General features: G+C 37.7%; 1 protein-coding gene across 6 annotated transcripts in view; it reads left to right on the top strand.

Annotated features, from left to right (window-relative positions):
• LOC6578088 (mucin-5AC) overlaps positions 1 to 16,748 on the top strand; it is a 55,997-nt gene that overhangs the window by 32,859 nt on the left and 6,390 nt on the right. The window contains exons 1-2 of one of the 6 annotated variants that reach the window (XM_015165986.3): positions 3,430 to 4,058; positions 6,209 to 6,271. The exons of 3 other annotated variants lie outside the window; for them this stretch is intronic. In XM_015165986.3, the coding sequence (XP_015021472.1) occupies positions 3,915 to 4,058; positions 6,209 to 6,271 (207 nt within the window). In that variant the 5' untranslated portion in view covers positions 3,430 to 3,914. Of the gene's footprint in view, positions 1 to 3,429; positions 4,059 to 6,208; positions 6,272 to 16,748 lie in introns of those variants that run through there. 2 more of the 6 variants (XM_015165985.3, XM_044009264.1) reach the window with 2 other exon arrangements.

The raw sequence follows: 16,748 nt of genomic DNA, 5'->3' as shown, positions 1-16,748 counted from the left end.
AATACAAATGAAAGCAACAAATATACAGTTATATATATATGTGTGTATGAGTATGCAGATATATATCTACAATTATCTTTTATACGCACACATTGACAAGAATTATGTGGCAAATTAATTTTCATTGCATTCTTTTGAGCGCTTATGTTGTCAGCGTGTGACACAGTTGCTGCAACAACAAGTTACAACAGCAACAGCAACAACAACAACAACAACAAGTGAAGCTGCAACATGTGTAGTGCCCAGTGCCAAAAATCTCTCTCTCTCTCTCTCTCTCTCTCTCTCTGTGTGTGTGTGTGTGTATCTGTGTTTAATTGCAGAAATGTTGCAATCTTTTAGGCGGTGCGAGCCAACAGCTTTTGTTATGTCAGCTGCATCTGTGTATGTTTATAAACATAGTTACATATGAATGTGTGTGTGTGTGTGTGTGTAGGTCTCTGTGCGCCATGTTATTGTCTATTAACGGCCCTGACTGCAATGCTGCTGCCATGTTACTGTGTCTCTGTGTATGTGTGTGTGTGTGCGTATGTGTGTGTGTGTATGCTTGTGTGGCATGAATCTGTATTTCATTAAAATTTCATCTGCATCGTTCAACGAGTGACTTTTTCCGCTTTGCGCTGTTGAATTATTGAAATTTGTTGGGTTTTTGCCCGTTTGCCACTTTCTGCGCGCTTTCGTTACGCTTCGAACTTGCCCTTGGGCTTTATGGCTAAAAAAAAAAAAGGCATAACTCTGAAGTAAATGCAGCTATTGTCGACAAACTGAATACTCTTGTGAATGTAGGAAATAGGAGCGGAGCATTTAAAATTACTACGAATGCCACATGAATAATAGCCAAACAAGAGAAGCTGTGCTTCTCTGTCTAACAGATAAATAATAATAATAATTAGAATGTTTACAATTACTACGCTTTTGCTTAGCAGATTGTAAAGGATCAATTGTTAACCTATGTCTTCATATATTATCTTCGTGCCTCTGTGCTTTATTCTAAAGGCGGCTTTTGAAAATATCCCTTGATATTTTCTCTTGTAACTCCTATCATCTCATGTATTATTGTTATATCGTATCACCGCGTAAGGAAAAGTCTCTTATATGACTACAAGAATCCATTACGTGCTTTATCCCATTCATTCATTTCATCCATTTAAAATTGCCATTCAAATATGAATATAAAACAAAAACTTCAACTCCTAGAGTGTTACATATTAAGTGTATAAGCCAGAATACCCTCTAAAATGCTGTAGCAGATCAGAGGAAAAAGTAACTTCTACAAAAACTACAAAAGAACTGCAGCATTTGCATATGAATTCTTGCAGCTGTGGCAGTTGCTCGGCAACTTTTCCGATTTTTCCGAGCCGCGAAATGGTCTCTGGCATACTCATGCATATATGGCATGCCTCACACACACTTACACACACATGTGCTTAGTAGCTGCATCTCTTCTGGCTGGCATTTGAATTATGGCTTAGCAGTGCTGGAACATGGCTTATGCGAGGCTTGGCCATAAATATTTTGCTCTGTTTGCATTACTCACGAGATTCTTGTCGAGATTTCGCCGAATGGCCTGCAAAACTTTGCACTCAACTCGTCTCGGCTTCCGAGCTTTGAGCAAATGAATACTCTACACGTGATGATGAATGCGAATGAGCTGCAAATTGATTCAGAGCCGAATATTAGATGAATACCAATAAATAAATCTTGGCTGGAAAATTCATCGAAGTTGTGCGATAAGCAGTATATCCTGAACAGCGACTGAGCAAATGTTGTTCGGAAATGTATTTCTTAAAAACGTGAGTGCTTAAATGATAACAACAAAATGTATGAAATTAAAATGACATTGAAAATAAACAAATCAACAATTGTTTGACAATAAATCAATAAACAAATTTTAATATACAATTGTAATATAAAATTTTAATATAAATGAAGAATTTCAAAAATAACAAAATAGTCAATCAAAATGTTGGCCAATATGTTGCCACAGCTTTCTCTCTCTCTCTCTCTCTCTCTCTCTTAATTTTTGAATTTTAGTCTGTGAAATTGCATCGTTGCTTGATTGAATTCCAAATTTAATGCATTTGCTCTTATCACGCACATGTCAGGCTGTTAATAATAATCCGCTTAGAGCTGTGCAGTCAATAAATAATTGTCATCTCATTGCACTCTGAGTTAGGTAATATCCGTAAAATCCAGGACTTAAAATGAACACATGTCGACAGGCAATCAAAGCGAAGAACACTCTTTTAACGAACATGTTTTCCCTTACACAAAACAGAAAAGTTTTGCAAAGCTAAAGAGAGTTACTATTCAAGAGAAGCAAACTAGCAACTGCAACTCATATGTGATACGAACTAAAAATATTTAACAAATGAAGATATATTCTACATCAACATGACGACAGCTGGCAGCGGAGCGAAACAAATAAACAAATCAAATCGTCTAATTAAATTAAATACGAAACGCAGTTGACCACTGGAGAGCTGCGTGCTAAGCTTTAAATATATTTTCTACTTACATGGAAACTGACAACAAATATTTCATACGAAACAAGTTCGACAAAAACAAAAACAAACCCAAAAACAAAACAAAAACTCAAACGCACCAAATGTGATTGAACGAAAAATAAAAATTACTTAAGCAACAAAAAAAATAAAAATAAAAATAGAAAACTATTTAATAATAATTAAAAAAAAAACAACGACATTGCCTTCTCTCATTTACACGCAAAACGTAGATCGAAATCGTAACTTAAAAACAATCGTATATCGATAGGATTTGAGATAACGTTAAATTGATAGCAATAACAGTTTTTCTACGTACGCATTAGGTGTAATTTAGTTAGGTAATGCATAGACTCACTCGGGCAATCAATTACGGTTACGTGATAGTTTGCTTACGTTAACGTTGCGCCAAAGGCCTCTGGCACTATATAGAGATCAATAAATGATTATAGCTTACAATGCCAAAATACAAACGAAAATGAAATCACCAACGAATACGTTGCTGCGTAACGTTAATGCAACGTAGCGACGCAGCAACACGGAGTTACGCTACGCTACGTAACGGACCAAAATAAACACACACACAGCAAAAGAAATAGACGCAAGCAGAGCAATCACAATTCACCGGCTCATTACCGTTACAAAATCAACACAATTGAAAAACAAAAAACAAAACATCATCTCGCTACGCGCGTCATTACGTTGGGAGCCGCAGAGACTACGTATCGGCAGAGCATCGCTGGAATAACACATCGACAACGACGTAACGGAGCTAGCCAAGCAGAGCCGACCACTGGCGATCAACGCAGCACATCCTCCGCCCGCCATCCAACTGCGCCAGGGACCCACACACACACTGACGCAGTTGCTCAACACAACTACAACTACAACTACAACTACAATAACAGCACAACAGCAACAAAAGAAATATATACTATAATACTCTTTGCTTCTATATATACAAAATATATATACTTATATATATTTCTATATTCCTCCTCCTTGTGCCTAATCGAACGTGCGCTCATTATACGATTTATTTCTTACGACGTTGCGTTAATCTAAGCCCCAAACGTGACAATTTCGTACGCAAGCGATTGATTGATTGATTGATTGATTGATATTGCTATTGATTGACTTCGAACTCCAACTGTATATTGTTGACACGACTTTTAGTTTTGACGTTTTTAAGCTCCTAAACGTAACCTGTATCATCCCATTGATTTCGTACTGACGCTAAGTTTTACGTAACGTAAACGTTCTTACTATCTAGACACATTCACTTATATATATATATTTATATTGACATATAGATATATATGTATATTTTGTAACGACTACGCGCGGTAACAGTTTTTTGACCGTTCAAAACCGTACAACCAGTAAAAAAAAAGAACAACAACAACAAACAAGATGCAGGCCGCATTGATGCTAAGATCGAAATCTCGGGTGGCGAGAAGAAGAAAGCTACGAAAATTAGGTGGAAGACTTGAGTTGCCTAGTAATGTAGCAACTAAAGAAATAGCTCCATTTCCTCGTTATCCACCTGAGTCATGGGTAATAATATAAAATACCAAATAATTACAAAAAAAAAAAAAATATTTAAGAAAACTATACTTAATTATAATAATATACTACACTCTCTCCCTCAATATAAACGAATAGAAAGGAAAAGTACTCAGAAACCAGTTCAATTACTTTCTACCTATAATTAAAAACTTATCTAAACGAATAAGTAATGAGCGCTAAACTCTCTCTTTCCATCTCTCTCTATCTCTCTGAATTTAAAAGCCGTCAAATGAAAATCATCAGCTAAAACAAAATTCTAAAGCCCCCAACCTGAATCCAATACAATTAAATGATATACCTTAAGCCGTATACTAATTAACCCAAAACCCCACTCTCTATACTATCTGACTATCTTTTCAAGTTCTTTATCTCTCTCTCTCTCTCTCTCTCTCTCTGTATACTATATCTCTCCCACGACTGTCTCTCCTTATCTCTGCCTCTATCTCTTTCCGCCTAGACACACTCCATTTTGATTTCGTCAAGCCCTTCCCCACAGAGCATTTGTCTTAGTTTTATTTTATGTAGTGTGCCTAGAGGTAAAGCACAAGCTCTACGCTAGGTTTAACAACTAGTTTTTCTCTAATCCAAAAAGTTTGTTTGGCAATGAAAGCATATAAACATATATAGAATATATGCAGTGTATACCCGACAGTAGATCTATCAACTGCTTTGGAACGAACCTAACCTATCTCTTGCTCTGTCTTTAGTCTAGTAGTGAATAAAATTCATATATGAAACTCTAGATATACCTACACAGATTTTATTTCAAGTCTTGAGCGCTCTGCCAGCCAACTACCTTTTGCGCTGTACAATTAGCTTAAATTCACATCTATTTTTCAATTATAAATACGTACATATATCTATTAATATATATATCTTTATATATAACTCTAGCGCTTTTGCTCTACTTCTAAGACACACCACCCAGCCACCTCTTTCTCTGTCCCTCTCCGGCTTCAATTCTGTCTCTATCTCTATCTCTCCCACACACTCTCTCTATCTCTGTCTCCAACTGTCTATCTATCTGTAAACTAACTATGACTCTAAAAATGCTCTATTACCGTTTATCCTATCTATATATATATCTGTCTCTGTCTGTCACGTCACCCCACCCCCTCACTCCTAGCTTTATATGTAGTTACTGTACTGCCCTGTACTGCACTACCAAACCCCAATCCCAATACACTTTCGCCTATTGCACCTGCTTTAAACAAACTGTAAACTGAGTACGCTCTAGCTCGCTCTCTCTCACTCTCGCTCTATCTCTCTGTCCCTCACTCTCTCTTTCTATCTCTTTAAATAAATATATAAACAACAACGTGTGTAGCTTCACTCTCACTCACTCCACAGAAACAAGCAAAACAAACATACATATATATACGTTTATATATATAGTGCGCTCTTTCTAACACACACGTTGCACCTAAACTCCCTTTGATTAACTAGCCCCGTAGTACTTCAAACAACAAAAACTATCAAGCAAACCGCTTCTAATTACTTTCCACATTAACTTAACTCAAAACTAAATCAACTAGTAATAAAAATCGAGCTATGAAATATCAAATACAAACTATCTACATAACAGAATATAAAGCACATCAAACAATTTGCGAAACACAAACACCACAAAAAAAGAAAAGAAAACCCACACGATCACCAACTTTTCTTTTGTAGTTTCTAGTGAGCAACACACGTAAATGTAAACACATACTTATTATTTCACAAAACTTGATGTATTGATCAGAGCGATCCATTGATCAAGTTTCCTACACACATTACTCGACTTTTTCCGTTTTGGTTTCACTCACATTCACATATTCACACTCACACTCGTACATCTACTATTCTGTTCTATGTTCTATACGCGCTGTCACTTTCGCTTGCTACTACTTACGTAACGTGCTACGCATACGTAATGTGCGTTGCGATACATTCTCTAAATGACACGAAATTAAATTCTATCAAAATAAACACGCAAATCTTTTACGTTTTCTTTACATTTCTATTAATAAAATAAAATCGAAAATCGAAAATCAAATACTGACACCCATCTTTTGCGTCTCGTTGTCGTTGCGAAAAACGTAAAACAATCATCACATTACGTTTACGTAACTCCTTCTATAAAATTGCGTAACTAGAAAAACACATACGTGACAACGCCACCGGCGCCACAGCCGGAGCCGCCGCCGCCACCGCCGGAAGTAAGTGACAAATCACCCAAAAATTCACCACCCACAAAAAAAGTAAAAGAATACATATGCAACATGAGTTCTCTTATTGTCGTTACGTGTTACTTATTATTTCAATTTGTATGTGTGCGTAACGTAATGGACACTTACGTGACGCAATAGCGTTGTTCCATTCACGTTGCCGTCTTGCAGTTGGTTGTAATTTGAAAGTACAATGAAAATGCCTGTAAATAAATCCATTGCTTTTGCCTGGACTACTCTCACCTCGCTCTCTATTTATCTCTCTCTATCTCTCTCTCTCTCTCTCTCTCTCTAAATGTAATAATTACACACATTTTTTGTTTGACTTTCATTTTATTTTTGACGCCTTGCATATAGAATATTTAAAATATTCTATTGGTCTGCATTTTGTTAAATCTTTTTGTTTTTGTTTCCGGATTGTGCCAAAGGCCAATAAAATATTTTAAATATTTTATAGACTGCAAAACAGGGCCATGCCTGCATCGACGTTGCCAAGAAAGCGAAAGAGCATTAAGATTGCATTGAATATTTACAGGCATTTTCATTGCTTTGATTTAAACGAGCCACTCATCATGTATATTATTATACTATATATATGTATGTATATTTGAGTACGTTATATATACGTATAAATATACGTTATAACCTTATCCTGCCACATCCCGTAGAGTGCGCAAAGAGCGACTATACTGCAAGAGCTGCCAACCTAATTTAAGTCACACGTGCGAAACAATATGTCAGAGACTGCCAACTCATGCCATTCACACATTATATTTATATAAGCCGACGAGCAATCGCACACAAAATATTGCAATATAAACTATGCATATATAAACGAACAAATGAAATGCATAGGAAGCTAAATAAATATAAAATTGGGACTTATACAGCAAGCTCAATGTACGAGGGTTTACCATCTTTTGAAGGTTCTTGGGTCATGGTAAAATTATAAACTATTAAAATCTTCTAAAATCTAGTTAAATGTGACTTCTTTTAGCAATTTCTTATACAAAAGCAAAAACTTGGTATGGATCCATTGTAGTCGATTCCATATTTACACTACTAAAACATATTTGAATAAACAAAACCTATTTAATTGCAGTCAATGACCACTGAGCCACTAAACCGCTCCTGTGCAGAGAACGTAGCCATAAATTCGTGCATTTATAGCCACATGCAAATGCGGCGTGGCTGAATTAATTTAGCATTAGTGCAGTGATTAGCATAAATCAATTTGGGCAATCAACAAGTTGAGTGTGTTAAGTATTTGATGATATTTCAATAGTATTTTGTGTGCGCTTTGCGACTGGGCTGACGAGCTTATCATTTCAGTTCAGTTGGACGCTCATCTTAAAGCTTTTGTTTGATTTGTAGTCATTCCGAAACGAAACGAAACGAAAAGAAACACACTGAACACTGAAAAACACCCAACATTCAAATCAACATATCCAATGATAAACGAAAAGAAAGTATGCCACATTAACTAACAACCAGAACGAACCACCAACAAAAACAACCAAAAGTACCTAGAGAATACAAAGAAACACAAGTAACACACACACACATTAGCAAACAAATATGCATTTAAATCTATAAAATATGACAAATGGTATCAAGTTTTCCCAACAAGATTCTGTAAAGCTTACTTGCCTCTCATTCCCGTTTTCGATCTAGGAGCTCAACTTGATTCAATTGCGAAAATTGTTCCACAAAGCCAAAGTTTAGCAAATAAAACAAAAAGTATCTAAAACACCAAAACAGAACAAATATAACAATGAAACAAAAATTGAATGTTTTACAAAAAGCATAAGAAATACAAAATACTTTTCGCTTTGACATTTCGATTGGGGAATGTCAAAGAGAAAATGGAATATTTTGACCCAAATTGAAATGGAAAAACGATTTTATTGAATTTTTGTGGAACATTCACATGTTGAAGCAAGCGCTGAAAACTAAAAAAAAACTAAAACAAAAATACCAAACAAAAATACCAAACAAAATACCAAAAATACCGCAACGATACGCGTTAGTTTAAGAGATTCGGGGATTGTTTTATTTTGGTTTTTATTTGTTTTCTCTTATCATTATTGCCTTTACTTTAGTTGTGGGTTCTGTAAGTTCTTTTGCAGCACTCTGGGTAAGTCGGAGATGGCGTATTACCTACATACATAATAATCACATAATATACTGTGTTCTTAGTAGATCTAGCAAGCCTTTCAGTTTAGCTTTGCCGGCCCCAACCATTTGTACAAAATTTCCAAATCAAAAACCATACCAAGCAAAATCTTTAAAAAATCAGCCCATTATACAAACTACATTAAACTTTATTTAATTTTGAGTTTCGCCTTACATATTTAAGCAAATGAAAGAGCTATTCAACAAAATTCAAATCAAACATTTTCTTGGGTAAATTTTCCAAAATGTTTTCAATTCACAAAGAGTTGGTGAGCTTTCTGGGCCATAGAATTCTATAGAGCATACTCTTGGGCGCATATACCCTTACATTCAAATCTGTGGCATATTAACTGATGGTGCATACTGTGCACTTCACATTAACATACCCTGCAATTTTTGATTTTCTCTTATTTGAACTCATGTTGCCTCATGGACACTTTGTGGCACAAACAAATTGCGCTTAAATGGAAAGTGCTTTTCTTTTGTGGCGCTCATCTTGAAGCTCTTCTTTGATACACACTTCAATACACACACATACATATACGGACACAATATACAAATTGCTTATCGTTTCTACTATTTTCTCTATCCCTTTCGCTCTCCTTATTCGAAGCACGCACCAAAATCGAATACAAAAAGTCAAGTAAATACTCACACAACACATACACATACACATTTACATATACACACACACACTTATCACCTTACTCTTTTATTTGTTATCAACGCAGGTACGCTACATCAAATTGCAATTTATCATGCGCTTTCTTTCTGTATCTCTCTCTCTCACTCACTTAATGTGTGCAAAGCGTGAATCAAAAATTTCAGATAAATCGAAGTGAGAATTAGGTACAGTCTAAAGAAATATCATTATTATTTATATATATTGGTGTCTAAACGTCTAACCGCAACGCTCTATATCTCTCGCTCTGTCTCTCTCGCTCTCTCACTCTCTATCTCTCTCTGTCTAGCTCTCAATATTAATTATTTATATAAGTATTGTAAAACTCTTAACTGTATCTCACTCTCACTCTCACCCGCTCTTTCTCTCTCTCTCTCTTACTTGTGCTGTGCTGTGGCCCATGCTCTATGTGATCAAAGACATTAGCTAGGTCTAGTAGTATAGCTTAAATCTGCTTGTATGTATGCGTGTGCGTCTGTGGGTGAATACGTGCGTGACTGTATGCGCGTATTGGCCTATCACAACTATCGTTCAGGCCAATTAACTATCGAACTATCGTAAACCAGAACAATTATCGTGTCTCTTGCATGTTTGCATTGCTGGCCTCTTCTTTATTATGAAAACAAGTGCAAACAATTGTCTTTTCTCTTTCTTTCTATCTCTCTCTCTCTCTCTCTCTAAATATATCATCCTCTCACTTTATATGCATTTCTATCTCTACGCTCTTAGCTCTATTTGTGCGTTGCTCGCATGCGCTTTATTATACGAAATTGTCATTTTTTTCCCCCTTTCTTTTCTTTTTTTTCCACTTCTGTTTGTTTTTGGCTTGACATGTGAGGCCTGTCAGTAATTGCATGACGATTTATATGAAGGCCGACGTTGGGGCTGCTAACCTGCTGATGCAATAAAAAAAGCTAACACTCACAATTAACTGAACTAATGCACTTTCCGATAAACTATATTATTTCCTTGGCCTTGGCAACGTTTTCTTGAAATATTCTAGGGTATTTTTAGGCCTCACTCTGGTAGGCACACACTTTGAATAAGTATATAAGTACATATTATGCTAGGCCTACACAATATGCCTCTTAGCTCCAGTCTTCCATCGAATCCGTATAAATTATCCCATGTACTCGTGACTATATAGAATCTGAGGAAAATCTTAAAATTTTCGATGTAATTCTTCTTGCTCGCGCCTGTTTATGTTCGTGTCTAAACATTGTGGTAAGCCTTAAGTGAAATCAACAAATATTTATTTTTGATTTTAAAGAGTATTTCAAGTAAGTAATTAATATGGATACTTCTATGTAAGACTTTATTATGTAACACCCATAACTTGACTACAGCCTGCCGCGATGTCAAGATACAAGTTTTGGAAGCTTGCTGCTTTTCCTGGGGCAAAATGCAACAGCCGCACAGAGCTGCAATCAAATGGAACTGAAATAGGACGGTTTGCACAATCCACTCCCTCTAACCCCAACTCGCCCACCCCCCCGCCATCCTTCTGACATGCTGCCTTGTTCTGCTTGAGAACTGCTGAGTGAGCTTCAGTGCTTGGCGCAGCAGTTTCTTAAAAATTTTATTGCGAACAAATTATGTAGCATATTTTTCAGCGCTCTTCCAGTCTCTCTCTCTCTCTTTCTCCCTCTCTCTCTCTCTCTGCGTCTCTCTTTTCGTCACAGTCTTCCGCTCATCCTCTTTGCCTGGTGATTTATGAAAGCCGCTTCCACTTTAATGTGAAATTGAGCGCAGCCAAATGCGAGGGTTTCCTGATCAATGGCCACTGATTTTTTCCATTTTTCCATTTTCTATTAGTTCTTAAGTCCATTTGGTCCACATGCCAAACTCGCTCCTTGTTTCTCTCTCTCTCACTCTATTTCCGGTATGATTTGTCTTCCTCTGATAATCAACTTGCGATATGCCTTCAATTAGCTTCGACTTCTTAGTCAACATCTGAGTTAGTTTTTTTTTTTTGTTCCTTCTCTCACTCTATATGTATATTGAAACTAATTTGTAAATAATCAGAGATATTTGAATGATATCATTAAAAGTAAATGCAAATTTTCAGATTTATTTTGGGTCCTCGAATTATTATACCCTTTACATATCGACTAGAACAGAGAGTATTCATACTCAAAACTAAAACGTCGCGACGCTTGCATTCCATAGTCGGAAGTGCCACAAAAGAAAAGCTAAAATAACCGTTCGTTTCCGTTGGGCGTACGCCCTACAGCAGAGAGCTTACACACACACAAATAGAGCGGTGTATATGTATATATATATAACACATACATATGCATAGAGTACACACACTCTCTGTATAACAGTCTGCGGCGCATTTAGCCGCAAAACGACTTTAATTTGCGGTGCCCACGGCTTAGATGCTTGGCCCCCTTTCCAGCTCCCCTTGGGGCCGGGCCCCTATGAGCGTATCTGTAGACCATGCGCCACTGGTCCAATTCCGATTCCGATTTCATTATACAATCTGAGCTTTTGCCGGCGCTTCCTGCTTTGGTAAGCGAACTTGGACCATTTCATTCTTTTGTGGTTTTTCCTTAAAATTGTTTTCGGTTTGACTTGCTCTGCTTGCTTACACACTTTCTGCATCCCTCTCTCTCTCTCTCTCTTTCACATTCACTTTCCCTTTGTGAGCAGTTTTTCTTTGCAATTTCCGCTTTGATTTCGATGCGAGTGTGCGGCCTTCATGTGTCTGCCCCATGTGTTGCATGCGTTTTTAGGGCCTTATGCGTTTAACACAGTCCAAATTGAATTTCGTTGCGATTGCGTTTACGGGAGCATAAGAAATGCTGAAGCGACTGGCAGTGGGGCTAATTTGATAAGCAGTGCAATGCATTGAAACAAAATATATACGGATTGAACGTCTTTATTTGACGTCTAACCAAGCTTCGACTGATGTCTTAAGGATCAATTCTGGCCTGCGTTTACATTGGGCTCCATGTGTGTGTAGCCGGATACATTTTTTGCGAGCGCTGCTTGAGCCAGGGTCAAGCATGTGCGGCTGCAGCCTTTGAAGGACCTTCGAGTGGGTCACCTTGCGGTTGTGTCCATTGAAGTGGCCCAAAGCATTATTATTGGCCATAATGAACTGCTCCCCTGTAGCAAAAGCTCCGGCTATGCCTGGACCTCGCTTTAATGCTGCTTTGTATAGCGTATTCACTGCAGGACCGACGCTTCCTTTGCGCCTGGACCACTTGTAAGCTGGTTGTAGAGACACAAAACCCATTCGCCGCATGAGCTGCGAACACCTTGAAGGCATTCCGGCCTCAGGGCTGCGACAACTAAACAAAAGAAGCATCAACGCGGCACGGGGCGTGGTATTCAGTGTCATTTAGTGAAATTGCCCGTAATGTCTATCTCTGTGTGTGTGTGTCCCTGAATAGCAGCAGCATCTTCTACAAGCCCCTAACCCCACTTTCCACTCAGCCGCATTGTCTAAAGCGCCTTTCGTGAGTTTTACGTTTTTCCATCTTTATGCGCTTTTCCGTGTGTCAGAGCCAGCTGCGGCTGTTTCCTCTACTCTGCTCCTTTCCGCTGCCTCTGCCTCTGCCTCTGCTTCTGCTTCAGCTTCTGCCGTTGCAGTTGCATTTTTCATTAGCCTGCGCAACTAGAGAGCTTGGCTCGCAGCCCACCTGTACGCTAGCTGTGCCAGCAGCGCATTTGATTGTTGAGTTTTTCAAGTGCGTTTTACACTTGATTCGATTCAACTCTCCTGCTCCCAGCTCAGTCGAGACGAGTCGCCTCGAGTCTGCATAATAAAGTTTGCACACATGCCAAGACCCGAACCGGGACCTGGACTACGTGCCCTACGTTATGCATGCTAAGTTATGGGCCCAACTAGGGCCTTCTAATCTGTCCGTATATCTAAATATATCTATTTACTTGACAGCTCTTGTGGCCTGCAATAGACATTTGCACCCAACATAAAAGCGAATTGCCAAATCAGAACTGATTGGAGTTCATTTTCTGCTTGCGACTCGAATCATCTCCATTTATCAATGGGATTATAAAATAGCTTTGAGGATTAAATAGTTTATTTGACATATATCATTTTAAACTGTGCAAAGCCATTTTCATAAGAGCTTTAAGATTTACACAATATTGAATACCTACACTAACATATAAATTCAGTTATGTATAAGTATAAAGTACAGAACATTCCCGAATATCAGGAAAAGAATAGTTTACTATTCTATATGGCAACACTGGAACAGTTGATCTTCACTTACCCAACAACTTTTTTTGAAAGTCTCAAAAATATCCTTGTCACTTAAAACTAACGATGATATGATTGGGATATTGCCAGTGTTGAACAACAGCAAGAATTTATTATTCACAGTGCCTAAAAGATTCCTGCAAATACTGACTGATTCATAAACACAATATAGAATACCTATACTAGATTATCAATTCAGTTATGTACATACATCTATACACTTCAGAACAATCTGAAATTTCAATGGCTGCATTTTGACGCCTAGCATGCTAACAATATCGAGCACTTAACCCGAGCTTTGTCAGACAGATTCCGGGTCGATTACAGTCACAATTGTCAGCTAACTTATGATGTCGACAGGCGCACGATGTTGATTAATGATTAAGTCTTAAATCAAGCAGAGCTCATTATATATTCTGGCTGTCTGCTTACGACAAGTGCGCAGTCAACAAAGCCCCAGCACCAATCTGAGCAATCGGAACAATCAATGAACCACAATAAATGTGCGACATTTCCTGCTGTGGGCGAGCCCCGCCAACTCCTCCCGGCAGGAGTAGGCTCCAAGTACATGCTAATTTGTGGCAACAGAACAATTTATTATTATACAACAAAATCAATGGCGACCATCAGGGCCAGCAACAAATGTCACAGCCTACAAGTATGTTAATTACATACTGTTATTAAACAAAAGTTTCGCTGTAATCAACTCGAGGTTAAGTTCGAAAAATACTCAAACCTAATTTAGTTGCTCAAATAAAAAAACTCTATTAAAACAGAAATTCGTATACAAGCGGAAAATGAATGAGAGAGGATTTCTACTTCCGATATATTTAGATTTTTGAATAAATAATATATAATATTTAATCTGTTGGCAATTCAAAACAGCGTGGAGATATTTTAAAAACAATCCTTCAAGGAAAGTTTCTCATTTATTTTATATTTCCAACTATATAAGCATATGAATGTCATTTCAAGTTTGGCTCCTTAGGTTATTTAATCTGCCTTAGGCAATACTTCAGCCTTTCAGTCATACTTCCGTGATTCACTTTGTAATTAAGAGGATTCATGTTTTCTTTAATTCCCTTATGAAATGATAAAATGTTCTTCGCCTCATAACTTGCAGAAGAATTTTCGCCAGTAAATGTGAAGGCCTTTCAACTAAAGCGAGCTTATACATATTGTTAGACCCCGGCGTGACCGCTTTGCCGACAGCTCTTCGATTAGCCATAAAAACGTTAAAAACTCAACATAAAATTTTGTAGGGCAGCTTTCGAGGCAGCGGCGACATTGTAGACATCAGATTGACTGGCAATGGCTTTCGTGTGCGCTGTTCATTAGCGTTTTGTCACCCAACAACAACGACAAGAATGGGTAGTAACAAAATCTAGCTAAAGCTAACAAAATTTTAGCAGCTTTCCACGTTACGAACGGTTAAGGTAAATGAGAGAAACAGGCGACGTTACCAGAGAACCCGCATGCGTTAGCTACTACAAGTCGGGGTCTTGCCATATACACACTAAATATACATATATATATATATATATATAGAGAGAGTACACAGAGCTAATATACGCTACGATTAGATGCCAAAGGTCAAAGATTAATGAACAACTGGCGTGTCAACTGTAAAGTGTGTGCAAAATATTCTTTTCATTTGTCAAGTCTAAAATATGGCCAGGGAAATGTTCGAGCGACGCGTGGACCGGCGAAGAGTTGTTATTATTATATTAAGTTAGCTGCAGAATTGCCCACAATATTGCCATATCCATATACATATGCATATCCTTACACACACCCACACATACCTACATACATATAGAACAAGATTTAGTTTATTGAACCTCCTTTTCGGCTGCGTGAATGCGTGTCAGCTAGTTATGAGAGGTTGGGCCGTGTGCTCACCGTCATTCGTCAATCAGAGTCGCAAATTGTTGATTACACCTACGACGACGACAACAACAACAACGGGAATACGTCGAGTCAAGGGCAGTTCCAGTTACAGACAGCTATAGCTACGGTTCTCATATATATGTTTACACATATACATATGTATGCATGTATGTGGCAGTCAGTCGGGGCATTACACACAGTTCCAGCCAGTACCGATCGATAGTGTCCATGTGGCTGCGATTTTGCACACGAAAAGCAAACGAAACTAGAAATGAGAATCAGAAATCGTACTAAAAAAGCAAACGGCAGTGCCTGACTGTATGATGCCCCGTCATTCGGTTGCACTTACATAACTTTGTTGTTTGAAGTGGCCGATGAGGAAAACTTCAGTATCGAATAGTAGTATGTATGCGATCATCTTAGAATTCATAAATTCGAATTAGGAAGAGTTTTTGTTAGTGTATATGTGTGCCAGTTTTGTGTGCTTTCATTTAATCAGCAATCAAAGAATCGATAAATATCGATTTCTTCTCTTTTTCGCTGTATTTCATAAATAAAATCTATTTTACAAATTCTTCGATAATTTAATATACAGATATATTGATATTTCTGGGCTTAACACGTATATACTATACTACTTGCTGATAATCGAAATATAAAAGAGAAAAACATGTAAGCCAAGAAAACGAATATAATTCTATGAAGAACCCCTATCAAGCAATGTGGGCTTCTTCTAAGGTCTTTGTTATTCCACATCCCTATTCAGTCTTTCTTACATGTATTTATCGACATTGCTCTAAATACCTCATAAAATAGTATAGGGTATCCAGAAAACCTTAAAAACTGAAACGAAAGTCGAGCGTGCAACCTGAGACTTTCGCATACCCCGAACGCTATTTATGTATGTGTGTATGTGTGTATATAGAGGCGACACCTATATATCTCTTCTTTATATATAGGACACTCGCACTCGGTACGTATGTGTGTGTCTGTGTCTGTATTTGTGTGACATTTTATTTGCCTTATTACCAACACGCAGCATATTTTGTAGCTGCTTTAGAGGCAGCGCCTTGTTTATCGGCAGAGTCTATAGAGTATTGAGGCTTTCTGTAGCGCCCGCAAGTCGCGACTCATTAGTAGGTGTGTGTGAGTGTGTGTGTGTTTGCGGGTGGGTGAGATTAGATATTGCTGTGTGTGCAGGTTAAAATGGCATTGACTTCTGTTTGTCTGATTTTAGCAGCAAACTTACTTTAAAAAGCAAATAAATAAATCATATATATCATATATCACGATTATTACATGTCATGTCTACAGTGTCTCAACGTGCTTCAAGTTGAGATTCATTCCAACGTTCCTTGAAATATACTGGGAAATGTGTAAAGAGATCCTGTCGAGCCTTGGTGAAGCTCGCTTTGCCGAAAGCCGCCAATAAATATATTTCGCTATGATTTTTCAATTCTTTTTTACTTTGCATGACTGATATGATG

The sequence above is a fragment of the Drosophila mojavensis genome, unplaced genomic scaffold, assembly GCF_018153725.1.
Source record: "Drosophila mojavensis isolate 15081-1352.22 unplaced genomic scaffold, ASM1815372v1 contig_49, whole genome shotgun sequence".
Classification (NCBI taxonomy): domain Eukaryota; kingdom Metazoa; phylum Arthropoda; class Insecta; order Diptera; family Drosophilidae; genus Drosophila; species Drosophila mojavensis.
This window is presented reverse-complemented; position numbering and strand designations above follow the sequence as displayed.